This window comes from Poecilia formosa, unplaced genomic scaffold (genome assembly GCF_000485575.1).
Source record: "Poecilia formosa unplaced genomic scaffold, Poecilia_formosa-5.1.2 Scaffold10, whole genome shotgun sequence".
NCBI classification, from domain to species: Eukaryota; Metazoa; Chordata; class Actinopteri; order Cyprinodontiformes; family Poeciliidae; genus Poecilia; species Poecilia formosa.
The window spans coordinates 3,603,829-3,621,453 of NW_006799949.1; the positions used below are offsets into that span (position 1 = coordinate 3,603,829).

The 17,625-nt window shown below is 36.8% G+C and overlaps 1 protein-coding gene across 4 annotated transcripts in view; it reads right to left on the reverse strand.

The window, feature by feature from the left end:
* The window catches only part of LOC103130663 (ankyrin repeat domain-containing protein 13C), a 30,362-nt gene that overhangs the window by 11,814 nt on the left and 923 nt on the right, over positions 1-17,625 (reverse strand). For 3 of the 4 annotated variants that reach the window (XM_016665637.1, XM_016665642.1, XM_007542127.2), the window contains 3 exons: positions 13,916-13,957; positions 8,533-8,637; positions 1,192-1,277 (listed from right to left, as the gene is read on the reverse strand). In XM_016665637.1, the coding sequence (XP_016521123.1) occupies positions 1,192-1,277; positions 8,533-8,637; positions 13,916-13,957 (233 nt within the window). Of the gene's footprint in view, positions 1-242; positions 289-1,191; positions 1,278-8,532; positions 8,638-13,915; positions 13,958-17,625 lie in introns of all 4 variants that reach the window. The other variant, XM_007542118.2, reaches the window with a different exon arrangement.

Here is a 17,625-nt window from a genome sequence, read left to right on the forward strand (position 1 = left end):
AAGTGAACAGAAATTTGGTAGGTTTGCAGTTGAGCTATATTTTCACCTTTTCCAAACAGTCGATTGAACAGTGCTTTGTGAGACCCTTGACACCTTTCTAGTGTGTTACTTTGTCTTCTTCGTTTTGTCTGTGCAGTAGTGTCCTCTTGCAAACCCCAGAGGCCTTTACAGAACATCTCAATAGTGATTCACTACTACAGAGGGTTTTTGCTTTGGAACAGCAGAACTGGTGTTTAACTTACCCCAACTCTGGAAGTCCCAGTGCAGCTCCAGGTAAAAGTCTCCCAGCTGGTAATAAAGACTCGGTATTAGTTAGAACAAGATGATTAATGATTAAGATTGATTATTAGTAACTGTGATTCTATACAAATAATACTAAAACTGGAATAAACAGTGAGTGGGAACTATATTGAGCTTTGTATCAATAAATGTTGAGTCATCAACTGAGCATTTACAGCAACAGGAAGTTAACAATGAGTCTGACTCATAACTAACTCAGTCTGTAATAAATTGCAAAGTCTTAATCATTTCTGAGACGTTATGACATGGAAAAAACTACCATGCTTCACTATAAACGTACAATCTCTTTATGTCTAATCGGAGGTGAGTAGGGGGAGGGTTAGGGTACGTTTTAACTAATGGCAGCCGATGTCAGATTTCCCTAACAGTGTGTGTCAACATGGAGTTTTATTTACACAATATTTCCAACAAATGACTCTCATTCAACAGTGAATTTCATTTCTCTTCTGGCTTGCTCATCAAAAGTTGCATAATGATATCATACAGTTTACAGACAATGCTTACAAATACAAGAGAAATGTGTGTCAAAGTCTGATTTTGAAGATCGTAATAAAAAAATATCCCTTAATTCTCCGCCAATTAGCACATATAATTTATTTTATTTATCTTATGTCCTAAAACATGAAATGTTTACTCTGGTTTAATCTCAGATGCTGAGAAAAAGGTTAAACCTTTTTTTTTTTTTTTTTTCACCAAACAGTTTGTGTAAGCATCCTGCTTGTTGGTGTATACAGGCCTGACAATCCATGTTATGCGTATGAATTTAGAAACTAATGAAAATTAGGAACTAATTACTACTATTATTACAACTAACCGGGAAGAAAACATTTCACTTTGACAAAAGAGCTTCATCTGTGGTTGCCAGGAAAAGCACTATCAAGCACTACATACCTCTTTGAGGGCTTTCAGCAGTTTGGGCCTCTTGTCTTCTACGCTCTCCCTGGACTGCTGCTTCAACTTCCTCAGCAATGCTGTGACTGTGGGAGAGGAAAGAGACAAAAAGAAGCATTAACACTGAAGAAGCTTTTCATCTCTGTTCAAAAAAGGACTGCCTTTTAAACTTTTTTAGCACAGCAAAAAGAACACTGGATGCACGCAATCAGCTCCAAAAACAGAAGAGAACTCTTGACTTTTTAATACTCTGCTTTAATGGCTCTGAGTCCCATTTTACGATCTCTAAGCAGGTCATCTATGCACTCTGTTATGCTGTTGCTGTTTTGGCAGAAGGAAACTGTGTTTTTCCAACATGTCCTGAAAATCAGCCTCATCACTGAGAAACTCGCTTTAAAAGCTCAATTTTCATGTTTATGTTTAGTGGTTAACTGATCTTTATTTTATGAACTTTTTCCTAGACTCTCTAAAAGCCTAATTTAAAATTGTCTAACAGTCTAACTTGTTGGGGGATTTACTTTGGAATAAGTCAAACTTATATCCGCATTTATACCCATTTGTTGTCATTTTGTTCTAACCTCCTCCAATGTTATACTCAAAGGACAAGAAAGCCATTTTGTATAGATGTACTTATTTAGTGCACATTTCTTTTTTCCCTGGGAAGTTTTTTTTTTTCCTTTTGAGGGGGAATTATTTATATTATATTGTCATAAAATTATATAAATGATATATATAATTGGATTTATTTATAGATTATTTCCTAACAACTTTGTATAGCACCTTATTTCCCATAAATATGTATCTCTGCATGGGTCAGCTGATTTACAAATTATCACATATCATGGCTCTGGAGCAAAACAAAATAACTCTTATTGACCTCCTTTTGGTTGATAGCATTTGTTGGATTCACACAACTGCATTTTAGTACAGTAGAGTATGACTGACAACTTTAAGTATAAATCCTCAGGCTTTACTGTATCAGTATTAACAAAACGTATTAACAAAACATATTAAAAAACAGTGCATACATAATGATATAATCATTTGTTAAATGAATTAGAAAGATTTTTTCCCAGTGCTCTGTTCCTAAAATAACACATCATACTGAATAACAGATATAGATGATGCTATACTTACCAGTTATTTATAGTAATATAAATAATATAGTATAGAGAATGAAGATAAACTAAAGTTGGCAATAATTTGTTTGTATGACTAGATATTTGCTGGTCTGGGAGAGTCTGACGTTTCTTGCAGACATGCTGTTCTTAACTTGCAAGCTGTAGGTTGCATGTTCTCTTCCTAAGGGTGACGGATGGCTCTCCTTATGTTTCCATGCCATATTATTTGCAGCTGGAAATATTTCCCGACAGCTAAACTTGGCTTTCTTGGAAGCGACGGAAATGTGTGGGAACCTTCCTTCTACCACTACAACACTATCTCTGTCATCTCTGAAAAAACAAAAACAAAAAACAAACAAACATGCAAACATTATGATGGGAAGTTTTTCAGCTTTAAAACTATCATATCAAGAATTTTGAAACCTTGAGATACATTGACAACAGTGACTGGTTCATGAGAAGAGTGGCTAATGCAAAATGACTTTAAATCCTCATCAGTTGTAAAAGCAAGCACAAAAAAATAGAACTGAACAACATTACCAAGTCATTTGATGGCAATATATTGGTACAATGTAATGATGCTATGAGCTCCTTTCCTTCTCTGCTCTTCCAACTTTATCTGTGACATTTAACATCTTGAACTCTGTAACCTGTGTTTAGTGTGAGCTACTAATGCAGTAAAACTCCATCCTGGCTGAATATCTTATGAGTGTGCTAAGTGTAAACTCACAGTACTTGAAATCCATCACCCTTCAACTTTCCACATAGCCTGCAATATTAATATTGTGCACACAGATAGAAGAGGTAGAGAAGATGACATATTCATGATTTATTGTGTAGCCCTGGTATGAAACATCCCCCTGGCAGGTATGATGCGATGTTTGGCAAACAGCAACAATGGATAAATATAGTGGGCATGCAAGGACACATAGCTAAACTAACAGTTTCTCCCTAGACACGACTGACGATGCAATAGGGTAGAGGTTAAAAACATCCAGCTAAAATGCATAATGTATTTTTCTTGAGAAATAGGCCAACTTTATAATACACTTGATTCTTCTAAGCAATCATGATGCTCTGACTGCAGGGAACAAAAAAAACTACAGGAAGTTCAAAGGGAATGAGCCTAGCAGAGATGAGGCATTCTGGTAATAAGCGCTGCCTTTGACCTCCCTATTGACCAGAGGGAGAGTTATTTTCACAGACTTTTAACTATGACCAGTCACATTATCAAGGATTCGCAGCTCTTTAGACCCATCAGGAAAAATAGGGATTCACATCTGAGAGTTGTGTGTTTATGTAAGTGCTACTTCCTATTCAGCAGATAACCAGCCATCTGTAGCTCATGACATAGTTGTGGTTCTTTGATGAAGCCAGGAAGGGAATAAATGCCCACATGACTGTACCAGCTACAGCACTGGAAACACTTAATAAATAGAGTTTCTATTTTGTCTATGACAGCCCAAATGTCCTACTTTTGAAAAAGACCAAAAACAAAAACTTCTTGACCAATAGGAGATCATCACTCCTATCAAATCCATGAGTCAACATTACAAACAGGTTGTTGTTGTTATTATTTCATGGATGCCCCCCCCCCCCCATGTAGCAGTGCAGATTCAGAGGTAGAATTGGGCCAAAGTGGAGCACAGGCAACCACACACATTGACACACATGAAGACACTTGTGCCAACTGAACCTGACACAATCACAGGATGTGGGGGATCTTTGTGGGCTGGTTTAATGAATGCTGACAAGCACTGGTCGGGGTTCCTCTTGATCCTCAACGCCTCTCACTATGACAAGGAAAGGAGCATAATTTCACCATCTGGCCATGGACCACCTAGCCAACACAGGCTGAGAAACCGATGCAAAACACCGCAACACAATACCAAACTGACCCTTCATCCTTGAGACATTGGGAAAGTTTCTTGGCATTAATTGAGTGACTAACCGTAGGGGCTTCACTACTGCCATCTAATGAAAACAGACATTTTCCATCACTACAAATTGCAACAACTTAATTAGTCCTTGGAACTAATAACACAACTGCTTCTGGAAGCTCTCAAAGAACAGATACTTGCTAGTTAACCTCTAGCAGAACCAGACTAAGTATAAGTAGCCAAGGGGTATTTCCTCTGACACTGTGGGCTAGTTTAATGAATGCTGTTCAATAAACCACTTAACAATAACTTAACTGTTGTTAAGTTATTGTATCACTTAACAATAGTTAAGTGATTATTGTTAAGTGATACAATAATCACTTAGTTGGAATTGGTTTTATTAGGTCTAATCAGTGATCTGGAAGGCAAGTTATTATAAAAAGATAAAACATAAATAAGGGTTAGGAACACCTCCATGACACCTCCGTCATGGAACCTGCCACATTTGTATTTCTTTCCGTGACAGTCCTTGGAAAAAAAAAAAAAAAGTAATTTATCAATATCAGTTGCAAATCTCAAAGAAATGGGTATTGACCCAAAAAAGCCTGATCTCTAAGTGATGCCTAAAAATTGACTGAAACTAATATGTGATGCTGGAAACATTACAATGCTTTGCTTTTCAGTAGCTTAACTGGCTGTAAACATGAACAAAATCTAAGATTAGTTCTTAAGTCAGAAATTATTAGGTCAGAAAATAGCATCTAAATATTGATCAAAGCCTTGTTTGAACATATTACTCAAAAGGACAGTTCCCAAAACACTAACACTATCCCTTTTCACACACGGATTGCTCCTTGAGGGATAAAAAAACCATTCTGGCTTGGCTAATTTATGCAAACTAAATAGAGGTAGGTCCAATGCTAGATCAATGTGTGTCCAGACACTGGCAGTGTTACAGAAACAGTACTGTTGATAAGAGCAGTGTGCTGACTGCCCAGTGTCCTACTTCACATATGGGTGCAAATTAAAGCTTCCTAAATAAACAGTCTGAAACCATGTCATGTTCCACCCCCAAAAAAGATGCTAGTGTGCAACACAGAGGCTTCAAGCTTCCTCAAACTGCTGGGTGAGAGTAAGTGGAAGCATTTGAAAAACATTGCTTGAGATTTTAATTTGCTTGAGCACATGTTTTTCTGCCTCAGTTTTTCAGAAGACAGCTCTGGTGTAGCTTGGTTGTTTATTTCCTCTGCAGAAAGCACTTCAGGCAGACACTCCCATGAAAAAACCGCTCCCAATCATATAACACTAAACATTACTGAGACAGCCTTTAAAACAGATCTTAAAGCAATTGTGTGAGTAGAATAGTAACTAAGGACAGAAAGAGCTATTTTCCACAAAACACAGTCTATTTTTGAGCCCCCCTTTGCTTTGTTTTGTGTTCGTTCAAACACAAATAAAAGTCAGAGATGCATGTGCCTGCTGGCAAAAATGTCTCTGAAATTATCACTATGTACATAAACAGCTTTATGAATTGACAATAAGTGAAACAAATGACTAGCAGGAACTAATCTCAATCCTATTAAACCCAGGATGTTTGTCTGTCTTTAAAACAAACAAAACCTTCAATGGTTCCACTTCCATCTTGAAGCCCTGACAAACACTTACTCAGATCACACTGGATAACTTTGGTCTTTGATAACTTTGGCTTCATCAACCTAACTTTGAAACATACTCAGCATTTTTGTGCTGAACAGAAAACAATTGTTACAGTTTACATACTTCTGCACTTTTTTTATATTGTTATTATGACTTACACATAGATAGGGTGAAGTCTCACCCCTTCTTTTAATTAATATTTTCTTGCCAACAGCAAATTTCAAATCAAGCGAAAAAAGACACGTGATCCAGGCTTGGAACAGGACAATCAAAATATGTGCATAAAGGGAAGAAAAACCCTGGAATACATTGATCTGGCAATCCACAGATCAAGCAAACTCTTATCACCCAAGCAAGTCCCTGCCTTTTAAAGTGTTAAATCAGCCATCTGTGGCTAAGCTGTCACAAGACTGGCTGGGTCCGATCATTTTTGTTTTAGTGCATTAGAGATTCAAGTCCCTTTTGGATTCCCGATCCATCAGCTAAGACAGGACAACTGTAGCATCTATGAGCAAGATGTTTAGCATCGTCTCAGATTCAAGAGGGAAAAGGTGGTTGGAATAATGATTATAGAAAATACAAATACATGTCTTCATAGGACTTCAAAATTGTATGCATTCACAACTATGCATTACTTTGCATTGGTGATATGAAATCCTAATACTATAAGTTAAAGTGTACTTTTATAGGAACTGCTATATTTTTATTAGGCAGTATGTTCATTACTGCAACATAATGGCTTTATGTGATAAAGATAGCAAAGAGAATCATTACAGCCAGAAAACCATAATAGTATTTTCAGAAACAGGCTGAGAGTGATTCATTCTGTTGTCTGGACACATAGCAGTGTGCTGCAGTACACATAAGTGCTACAACAATGGGATGATTGAGCTAACTGAGAAGTCAACATCCTGGGCAACGCAGACTGTTACGGTGTGTGAAATGTTGTAATCTTGACTATTATGTAAGGAAAATTGAGGGTTTTGGAGGTGTAAAGCTACAGCATCCTTCACAACTCTGTCATTTATTTATAAATGGCCTAAGAATGATTACTGTCCTTTTTTTTGTCCAGTATACCATAATAAGACTGAATTAAGGGTTTGTAAACAAAATTACTGGACAACAAAGCTGTTAGCCACAGTAGTTAAGAGAACAGGATGACACGGGTGCATTGTGAAAATTCTGAATTTTCCCCTTAAATTTGCCTGCATGTCAACTCCCCCATTTTGCCTTTCCTTTTTAAGGGTCTCTCAGAGGATAACTGGGTGGGTTTTATACTCCTGCAGGTATGCTCTCATTATGTTTGTATGCCTAACTGATTTGTGGTGCGTTAAAATTGGACTTGACATGGTTTCTGCTTTGGCATCAGAAGATGTGACAGAAACTGTTTGGTTCCTTTGTGTTCACACTATTATTTGATGTTCCCACAGAACTTGGCAGAACTAAAAATAATAATAATAATAATAATAATAATAATAAATAAATCACAAAACATCATGCTACACAAGAAAAGTATGTTTTGTCAATTTGAAATACCTTACCCTTATTTTGTAGAAATAAGCATCGTCAGCATCCACATAAAACAATTGTAAAATGTGTCTTGACATACTTTGTTCAAATGTGTTCATTTTATTTATTTATTTATTTATTTTTTGCCTTTATATTTGTGTTGTAGAGGAAAATATGGTCTTCAGAAGGTTGCAAGACGATGTAATTGCAAAATTATCAGCTTCAAGTAAACTTTAAATGAACATGCCATTGTAAAATAAATGATTAAATATCTCAAGCAATCCCCTAATATCTTTTTGATGTGATGTGATTTCCTTTTTATTTTTTTAAAGGGCAGAAATAAAATTGCTTTTGCCAATACTGCACTTAAGCATGTGGATGGTACGTTTAGCTATAGTTGCAACTTGAGTAGGCCATTTAATAAGGCAACTGTTCTTGTATCATTGTACAAGTATGAAAGTAGAATACATTTAACCATACTATGTCAGACTTCTTCTGCAACCGATAGACAGGCAGCACTATGCCCTCTTAGCTTATTAGTGCAGGGCTTTTTTTTTTCAGATGACCCATTACATGACAGAGAAAACCAACTGATACACCATATATCAGGCAGCAAAATTAAAATCTAAATCCTACTAACAAGTTTGTTGTGCAAACAAACTTCTGTCCCCCTCATTCTATCCCTTCCTCACCAAAATGTATCACAAATCTGACTGAAGTGACATCTTTGAGGAGTTAGTTTTGTTGTGTAACAAGGCTATGCTTACATGTAACAACAAAATACTCAGAACATTTCAAGCTAAGATTTTTAACACTCTGAAATGTGTTGGAATTCAGTGGAATCAGTGTATGATGAGTGAAAGAAATGTCTAGTGAATATCCTTTCATTAAAACAGAGGCTCTGAGAACTTTGAGGAATGTACCCTCTTTCTGATGAACAAAAGAAGAGGGCCACCATCATGGCCTTGCTGGGAGGCAGCAGTTTGGAGGAATGTGCAGGGTCTTTGTTGATTTGCATCAAGACTTTCCTCTGTTCCATCGTGGTTTTCATACAGAAAAAAAAAATCTGACTGAACCCACAGTTATGACTGTAAGCGGGCTGTTTGACTGACATTATGCAACCACTATGCACCTGCAGCGGGGCTTCACACTTGTTGTTTGTTTCAGATACTTACTCATTTGTCGATCTCCGTAGCTAATGGCCTCTGCAAGGGGGCTCCATCCCTGAGCATTCTTCACCTTCACGGGTGCATTGTGAGCCAGTAACAAATGGGCACACTCTGTGAAAAGGACAGTCAGGTAAACAATCATAAACATTGAAAGCACATCTACCAAACATCACCGACAAGCTACGCAGACAGAGAGGAACAGTTTGTCTTACACAAACCCAAAGACACGTTTTCACATCGACATTTTTGACTAGTACATTTGTGACTTATTATTAAAACCTCAAACTTGTCTTACAAATATTTATTTGATGGAAGACAAACGATTCTCTCAAATGTTACATTTGTACATTATCAAGACTGAAATTTATTCATATTCTTCTTTGCAAGCTCATGAAGATTGGATGGGGAGAATGTGTTGACAAATACTTTTGACTCATCACAGATTAGGTTTGGGTCTGGACTTTGGCTGAGCAAATATAACACAAGCTTTGATGTGAATGATTTCCTTGTATTCATTCCCCAGAGATGTGGATCTCTGTAGCTCCTCCAGAATTACCATGAGTCTTGCCATGTGTATCACTTCAGGAGGAAAGCCATGTCTTAGTAGGTTTGCAGAAAAGCTGCACAGCATATGGCAAATGTATCAACATCTAATTTGTATGCAACTTACATGTCACAAATATGTGCTTCCTTTGGGCTATAATAAATGCTAACATTTACATATTTTGCATGCAGGCTTCCCCAGCCCTGAAATAAATTAAGAGACACTTTGTTTTAAGATGGAAATAATAATTATTTTTTTCAGCAGGTAATAGGTGGCATTTATGCTTGTTGTGAACCCAAAGTAGAAAGACATAAACACTGCATTTAATTTTATTTCCAGTCCTCTGCCAGATGAATTGGAGATAATGTTTTGCAATTTAACTTTACCTTAAACTTCTCCAAAATGTTTTGACGACTTGTCTGCTGTGTTGTTTGGTTTTCATATTTTTTTGCTTGTAATGTTCTCTACCAAACCTCAGTGACCTTCGCAGAAAAGGTGTACTCATATCACACATAGGTTGACTAGTTTTTACTAATTAAGGGAATTCTAGCCACAACTGGTTGCTTTTGATCTTATTCCAGGCTATCAAAGAGAAAGGGTATGATTACAAATGCATACCACACTTTTCATATTTTGTAATTGTATAAACTGTTGAAACTTCTGTAGATTTTTCCTTCCTCTAGTTATGCATTTCTCTGAAGTTGTAAAATGTGACAAAATGCTGTAAGGCACTGCGCAGCAATCAAGGAGTATATTTCTTGAAATAGATTCAAGAAATCTATTTTTTGAAAAACATATTCTAAGAATGTTTGATGTTGCTATGGTTACGTGCAGGTCAAGACGTTTTCTGTTCAGATTCATCATCCATTGAATTTAACAAATGACAGAAAGGTTTATTCTTCTTGTGGTAAACATGTATCTGCAGTTTCTGTTTATACTGTCACTGTAAACATATCGGACCACGTCAAGTGTACTCTAATATGGGTGATGTCAGCTACCTCCACCATGTCTGATTTAACTACAGAATCAATTGAGCATTTTGAGAATAACTCTGATTATAAAGACAGATTAAGTAGGACTGAGATGACAGCTGACCTTTTAATAAATCGAGCCATGTGGGACATACAGCTACAAAAGACACAGAACACTAATTTAATTATCACTAAAAGTCCAGATCCAAGTGAATAAAACAGTTAAGTCACTGGAACACACTAGCACTGTGTAGAGTGGATCTCAGAGCTGTAATTATAGTACAACAGAAAACTGGCCAGACAGTCACTTTTTAATTCAAAAATCAACTCTGAGAGCAGCACAGAAATCCTTCCACTCTCTGGGCAACTTGTCAGCAAACTACAGCCAGCCAAAAATGAAGTCTGTTGTTCCGGCTCAGCTGTCTGTGTTGTTGTGACATCATTTATTATAATGCTGGCATCTGTACAGCTCTGTCTCAGCCATGGGCTGAGCAGTTACAGTCCTGTGAGCACTGCAGCAAACAAATGCAAAAACCCAGCCCTAACTACTGCTGAGTGGATATGCTGGGCTCTCACATGAGGCGGCAATGAAAAGTATTTTAGCTGATTCTGAGTCAATGCGAACTACCTCAAGTTTTTGCGCTCATGTTCAGACTTGTCCTTTATAAAACTTCAGTATGAAAAAAATGCCATAACCTCTGCCTTTTGAGTGTAACATGTTCTCACAATCCCACATCAACCACCTACATCCTCGCCATGTTTAATAGATGAGAAAGCAGCCAGGGTCCCATGTATTCTTAATAAGTGAGAGTGACACACTTGAAACGTTTCCTGAATAAACATGAAAACACAACAAAAACATGCATGGCTGTATATAGTTTGTTCACAGGAAAATAGTAAAAGGGATCTTGTGACAGCAACAAAAGTACTGCGGCTGCATTCCTTTAAAGCAGTTATTGGCTCTTCAAAAAGGAGACAGAGAAAAGACAATTAAAACAAAGACAACCATGTTCAAACGTCTCCCTTTTCTGCTCCTCTTGACACATTTTTCCAACACTGTCCTCAAGCTTTTTACTTCCAGTTTCATTCTAGTCAAATCCCAGGCTTTTATTAAATACAAGGATGGCAGAATGCATCACAAACAACCTCACACTATGAAACTTAACAGCAGGACCCTGCTAATGCATCGGTCGACCTGTGACAGAGCCCGGGGCTGAAACTTCTGATAACTGAAGCTGATGTTGAGAAAATGCAGGCAAACAGATGCACAGATGTACGCTCCCTTTCTGATCTAAGCCTTAGGTCCCCAGAGGCCTTTGACCTCTACATCACTCTGCTAAATCCAGTGGTTGTGTAATAACAACAAGAGCATTTAGCAGATATGCACAACCATGGGAAGAGCAGTCAGGCCATATGTCCTTCTGGTCTGGGATTAGGCACTTTAAGTACTCTGTCTGGCTATGTAGATGGAGTGGTGATATTGTAGGTCATCATGAAACATGGACAAAGACTTTTTTTTTTTTGGCAATAGATTTCTGTTATATGCAATACCTTCAACCACTTCCCATTTATGGATGAAATAAGTATCGCTTTAACTTTTATAACCACTGGGCTGACCTGGAACAACTATGTTGATCTCAACACTCTACATACTACACTTATTATATAATTACCTATGATATCTGCCTATTACTATGTTATCCTTTTAAACAGCAGTAACTCACTAACCAACAACAACAAGGCTGCATCTAAATGTACTTTGAATGATATGAACAGAAGAGCAGTTGACTACCATAGAGACTGGACACAAGCTGTTGGAGAGACATTGCTGCCATACTGTGTCTGCTGCTTGGGGTCAAGAGATGCGGCAGGTGAAGCTCCCCTTTCAAGTACTGCTTGAATTCTATATGCTTTTCTCATTGCCACCTGTTTTTATCTTTAATTAAGCACTTTATGTTGTCTTTGCTTGTCTTTGGTGTGTAATGACTGTGGATAAAACAATAGTATTTAAGATAAATGAATCAAAACAAAACAACATGTTAATTGATAATTAAATTGCCCTTTTATGCACAGTCTGTGACGGAGTCGAGCAGTAAAAATAATACAGCAGGTGGCAAGTTTTATGCAAAACCTGTTTTACACCTCAAACAACATCACCCATCTGTCCGGCATTATGCTTAGCATTGTCTATTGCAATTCTGGCCTCTCTGACACTTTTGCATACCAGCTTATGCCAGCAAGCCAGTGTAAATGTTCCAGTTTTTCAAGCCACTCATATACATAACTGCATAACTGTCACTGCTGGAACGGTAAATAAATAATAAACATCTGCACATGCAATACTACACACAAAAAGGGCCTTGTCCTCTCCATCCATAAAGGGCAGCCACGCCCAGACAGTGATCTCATGCTGTAGCCTTAAGCCTGACTCGCCTGAGTCTCCCTGGAGGACAGGGAAGAAAACAAGCAACCTCATTAGCGCAATCAATGCCATGGCCTCCTATACGACAAAACACTGTCACTTGGCTGGCGGAGTTACCAAAATTGTAGTGGCAGGGCTCTGATGCCAGTGACAGGAATTGACCTTTGTGAATGTGAAATCAATTGAAACTAGTGCTCCCATGACTGACACTGAATGAATAGAGCTGTGAAGTGCATGCAACTGCGTGCCTGATGTGTGTACCAATTTTCAGCAGCAAAAAACAAAAGTAAATTTTTTTCATTGTAACACAAATAAGATGCTTCAAATCTGTAGACACATGCCTTCAGTCCCATTCAATTCAGCTAAAAACAATATCGCTTAAAAGACAGTAGCAAGGGTTTGATGTCATAATATGCTCACTATATAACTGAAAAATATATTTAAATGTTCTCAAATATACAAACATTTTTTTTTCAGAAATACATTTTCTTTGTTATTCCAACCTATACCAATAAAGCATAACAGGTTGGCTTATGTACGCTTATAAGATATGGCAAATGTTATCAAAGATTAATTTATCAATGTTGAAGCATAATTTCCCAGCTTTATCGTTATAAGGCTAACAGTAGAATATCACCTAAAGTATGACACTCTATCTTGTCTTTGTAATTATACTATAGAGTTACACAATATCATAATTGTCATCATGATGTAAGAACTGTTTGGACACAAAACTTGGTGCAATATTATATCTGAAGTGTCTTGTATTCAAGCTCTGCATTTTGATGTGACCTGTGGCATAGACTCTAACTTTCCTTAATGCTAACACCTGATCTATTTTTTTAGTGGTAGGATGCTAAAGGTCAATTGTCTGCTAATCTTAATTCATTTCATCTTCGTATATTTCAGAAATCGCAATTGCATATTTTCCTGACATTGTGCATCCCTATTATATTATACCACTTAAAATGGAATGTTCCATCATGGTTTTATATATTTAATATTCACTCAATAAGTATTTATTTACAGAGAAGTATGTTGGTTTGATAGTCAAAAGCCTATTCCACACATCATGAGTTAAATTAATGAAGTGAATATTTCCAGTATCAGAAGAATTATCTTCCATAAACTCATGATAGAAAACCCTAATGATAAAGAGTTAAGCTCTGATTCTTAACCAGAAGAAAACAATAAAACACCACCAACACCCTTTCACTCATGCATAAGCATCTTGCCTGCTGGGATTTGTGTGGTGATCTGTCACAAATGTCTGGTGGTGCTTAGACACAGACACAGAGGCAGAAAAATAAACTGAAACACACAACAGAAACAAAGAAAAACACAAACAGACGTCATATGTGCTTACAGACATCTTCATTCACAAAACAGAAGCAGACAGCCAGTCAGAAACAGAAATACACCACATGGCAGGGACCGTTTCACAATGCTCACCTTTGTGTCCCATCATGACAGCGAGGTGCAATGGTGTGTTTCCTGTAGACAACAGAAAAAAATGAATTTCTATAGTGACTAATAGAAACAGGAGAAAGCAAAGACAAGAACTTTATCTGTAGAACTGTCAGTTTGGATAATTTGTACTTTTATACTGGAAAGCAAAACACACAGAGTTCAAAATGATATGGTCATGATAAATGCCTATTATGAGTTCTCTCACTGTGACAGTCTTTTCCAGCAGCTAAACACCAACTGCACCACAAACTAATCTAAATTTATCTGGTGGTGACATGGCTAGTTAGCTAAATATAATCACTTCATGGCAAGAGCAACATTATATATATAATCCCCCAAAAAATAACTTTTTACAGGTGTGTGGAAAAAAAGCATGTTTCTTCCCAAGATATAAAATGTGCCTCAGAGGAAGCCAAACTGCCCAGTCAGCTCCTTAAAGGATTCTACTGCGGAAAACATGATGAGAACAGGCAGTCACTGTAGGGAGTGCCTTCAAATGATGTAAGCCCTGATATGGTGTAAAATACAAGCTACAACTCTGACATGATGCTGTGGTAAATGATTAGAGGTGTGAGTATTTTACGTAGGAAGGGGTGCTATATGCCCACGAGACACTTATCTCCCATTTTACTGGCAGCCATAAAATTGTTTCTCATAACACATGGGTGTGATCTTGCTGATAGGGTTTTTAGAGATTTTAAGGTTGGTCACATTAAAACAGGATACACTTCCAAGTCAATTATAACTTCTTAAAAGGATCCATTCCAGAAAATTTAAAAGTGGATATAATGAATTTAGCTATTAGTGTAATGAATCTCTACAAGCCACTCCATACACTGGCTACTCATCAGTATCAAGCTACTGAGGTTCGAAAAGTTATTTTCCAGACTATTCATACGCTTGAACTCCTTTCACTGAGATGTCAATGAAAGTGCAGAGTAGCATTGTGATGCCCCTCCCCCACACATTGCTTCCCACTGCTGCTCAGCTAGCTGAAAGAGGGATACTACCCCCAGCAAATCTGTCTGTTCCATACACACTTTTACCACAAACATTTTAAAATAATTGACTATATTGTACTTATATAGTTTGCTGTAACTACATGGCATTTTACATCTTAACCAAACAAAATCTTGTTTGGTTAAGACAAACAACATATTTGTCTTAACCAAAATAAATAATATTAAACCAAAATATTATTATTTTGGTTTATTCAGGGATCATAGTCTTATCCATACTTTCAGTCATATTTCATGAGCTGGCTCGTCAAAGCAGAAACCAGAGCCAAAATAAATGTGAATAAAGGAATATTTATACAAAATATCAGAGGACCATTTACAATAAAACTAAATTAAACCTAGGAAAACTTGAGCTTTAATTCAATAGTTCCTAAAAATATTTCCAACAAGTAAATTAGTAAAAGATTATGAATGAGTTCCTTTTCAGGTATAAAATGGAGGTAGGAAAGGACAAAATGCCAGTGGTTAAATGTGAAATGGTAGAGAATTGGCAAAGGGACTGTTGGACACTGTCACAACAGACAGCGATTTAACAGTCAGAAAATGCTCTTTGTGTAAGTAAATAAATAAATGTTGTTTTTTTTTTTTTCTTTGTTTGATTCTTGTATTTAAATTTGGCATTACATGACTGAAATTTATTGGGGGTTTTTTTCTGTTATCTGTCAGAAGCTGAACTACTGTGGAGATAAGTATTCGAAAAGTAGCCAAACCAGACCGACCTACGTCACAGAGGAAAAGTTTTTGACAAGTACAGGTTCAGGTTCCACAACAACGCCTTTCTGTCTGACACCCTGTTGAATCAGGCAATGTGAGAGCACATTCCTATGTTGACATTTGGTACAAGTAGGGGCCAAATTCTGTGTTGGTATGTGAGCCAGAACAAGACAATCTTGTCCTGCTGTCAGTCCAGTTTGGGATAGAAGGGGTTTTATGTGGAAGCTACTTTGTTATCTGAGCAGACTTTGCCCCAAAGAATAACTGCAACAAGCTGGTCGTTCCCAAAGTTTTGTAAAACGCACCTTAACATATAATCTATAAACTTGAATATAGGCTGAATTAAAATCAGGATTCTATAAGTATTGCTGATAAATTGTTAATTTCACTGCTCAGGGTTGATACGATATGCTACTGCCTGGAATGGGAAGCCTCTTATACAACTTCTTTCGTGACAACAAGAAGGAACTATTTTATGTGAAAGATGCGCTGATGCAGCTTTTACGGGATGATATGCAATTTTCTTCAGGCCTGACTTACCTGAACCAATTTCCATGATTTCCTTTTTTTTCCCCCAAAAAACACTACACATAACAAAGAAAGAATGTACTAAAGGATCTTTGACAGAGGTGCTAGCTTTGAACCCAACATAAATAAAGGAATTACAAGATTATAAAAAACTATTTTAAGCATATTTCCCTAATTTCTAAATTTTAGTAAAGAGGTAGTACCACGTTTTAGAGGTAGAAAAAAATTCTTGAAATTATAAGAAATAAATTATAACAAGGCTTACCATTGTTTTCAAAGCAAACATAATTTTAAAACACATTTTTCAGAACCTTTGAAGTCACTCCTACCAAAAACATGGATATTTTATTACACATGGATGATGAGGTAGAAACTATTTCTATTTATAATAATCAGATAAAAGTATTTGCGAAGACTAAACTAAGTCAAATTGCAACACGGTTAAAAAGACTACAAATTAACACAGCTGTGAAAACAAACCACTATTGAAACATCTAACAAAGCAGTCATAGTTTTCAAAAAAAAAAGAAGAAAAAAAGACATTTTAATGAAAAATATCAAGATTACTGTAAAAGCTACAACAGATGGACTAGGGAGTCAATGATAAAATAGATCATTCGTGAGCATGTTTGTGAGCATAAAGTTTCTCAGTTGAGAAAATGCTCCGTTTGACTGGTGCTTTTATTTTCTAATGGGTTCTCAACCAGAACAAAATATCTGCTGATGTCTGTGGATCATGCTAGTATAAATGAATCCCTCCCTGCATGGTTGACTATGATAATGACCTACAGCTCCAACTTATCTTTTCTCTGTGTGTGGATGTTGGACTGCAGCTGCTGCCTGATTTTAACTTTTCTTCCAACCACCACATGAGTAGCATTAGCATGAAGTAACTTTTCAAGGAAACTGTGCTTAACTGGAGTGATCAACCATGTTGACGTTTTAACAGTTATGTTAATCCAACACAGTTAAACCCTCAGTTGAACAAAACATGTACTGATGTTGAGAATTCCTGCTGCTTCCAATAACCGCTGATATACTTTTACACTTTAGGCCATTCTAGTGAAACTGTTGTTGAGTAAGATGACAGCTACGACATCCATTGAATTCAGAAAGAGAGCAGAAATTATGGTTTATACAGGAATGTTGCCTGAATTTTTGTTTCTTCAATTCCAGTCCAGATGTGGTTTCTTTCACTCTTTAGCAACTTTCAACTGTGTTCTCACCATTTTTCTTTATTGCTTTGCTGCATAACTTTTGATTTCAGGAATAGAAATTGCTTAAAAAAAGAATGTTGTAATAATGATAATGTATGCTCTTTAAACTAGAGTGCATCTGTGCACATACTGTAGGTGGCTGGTTTCTACAGAGAAAATGGTTGCAATTGTTAGTTGTGTTGCATATATTGGGGAATCCAGCAGATTTTTCAGA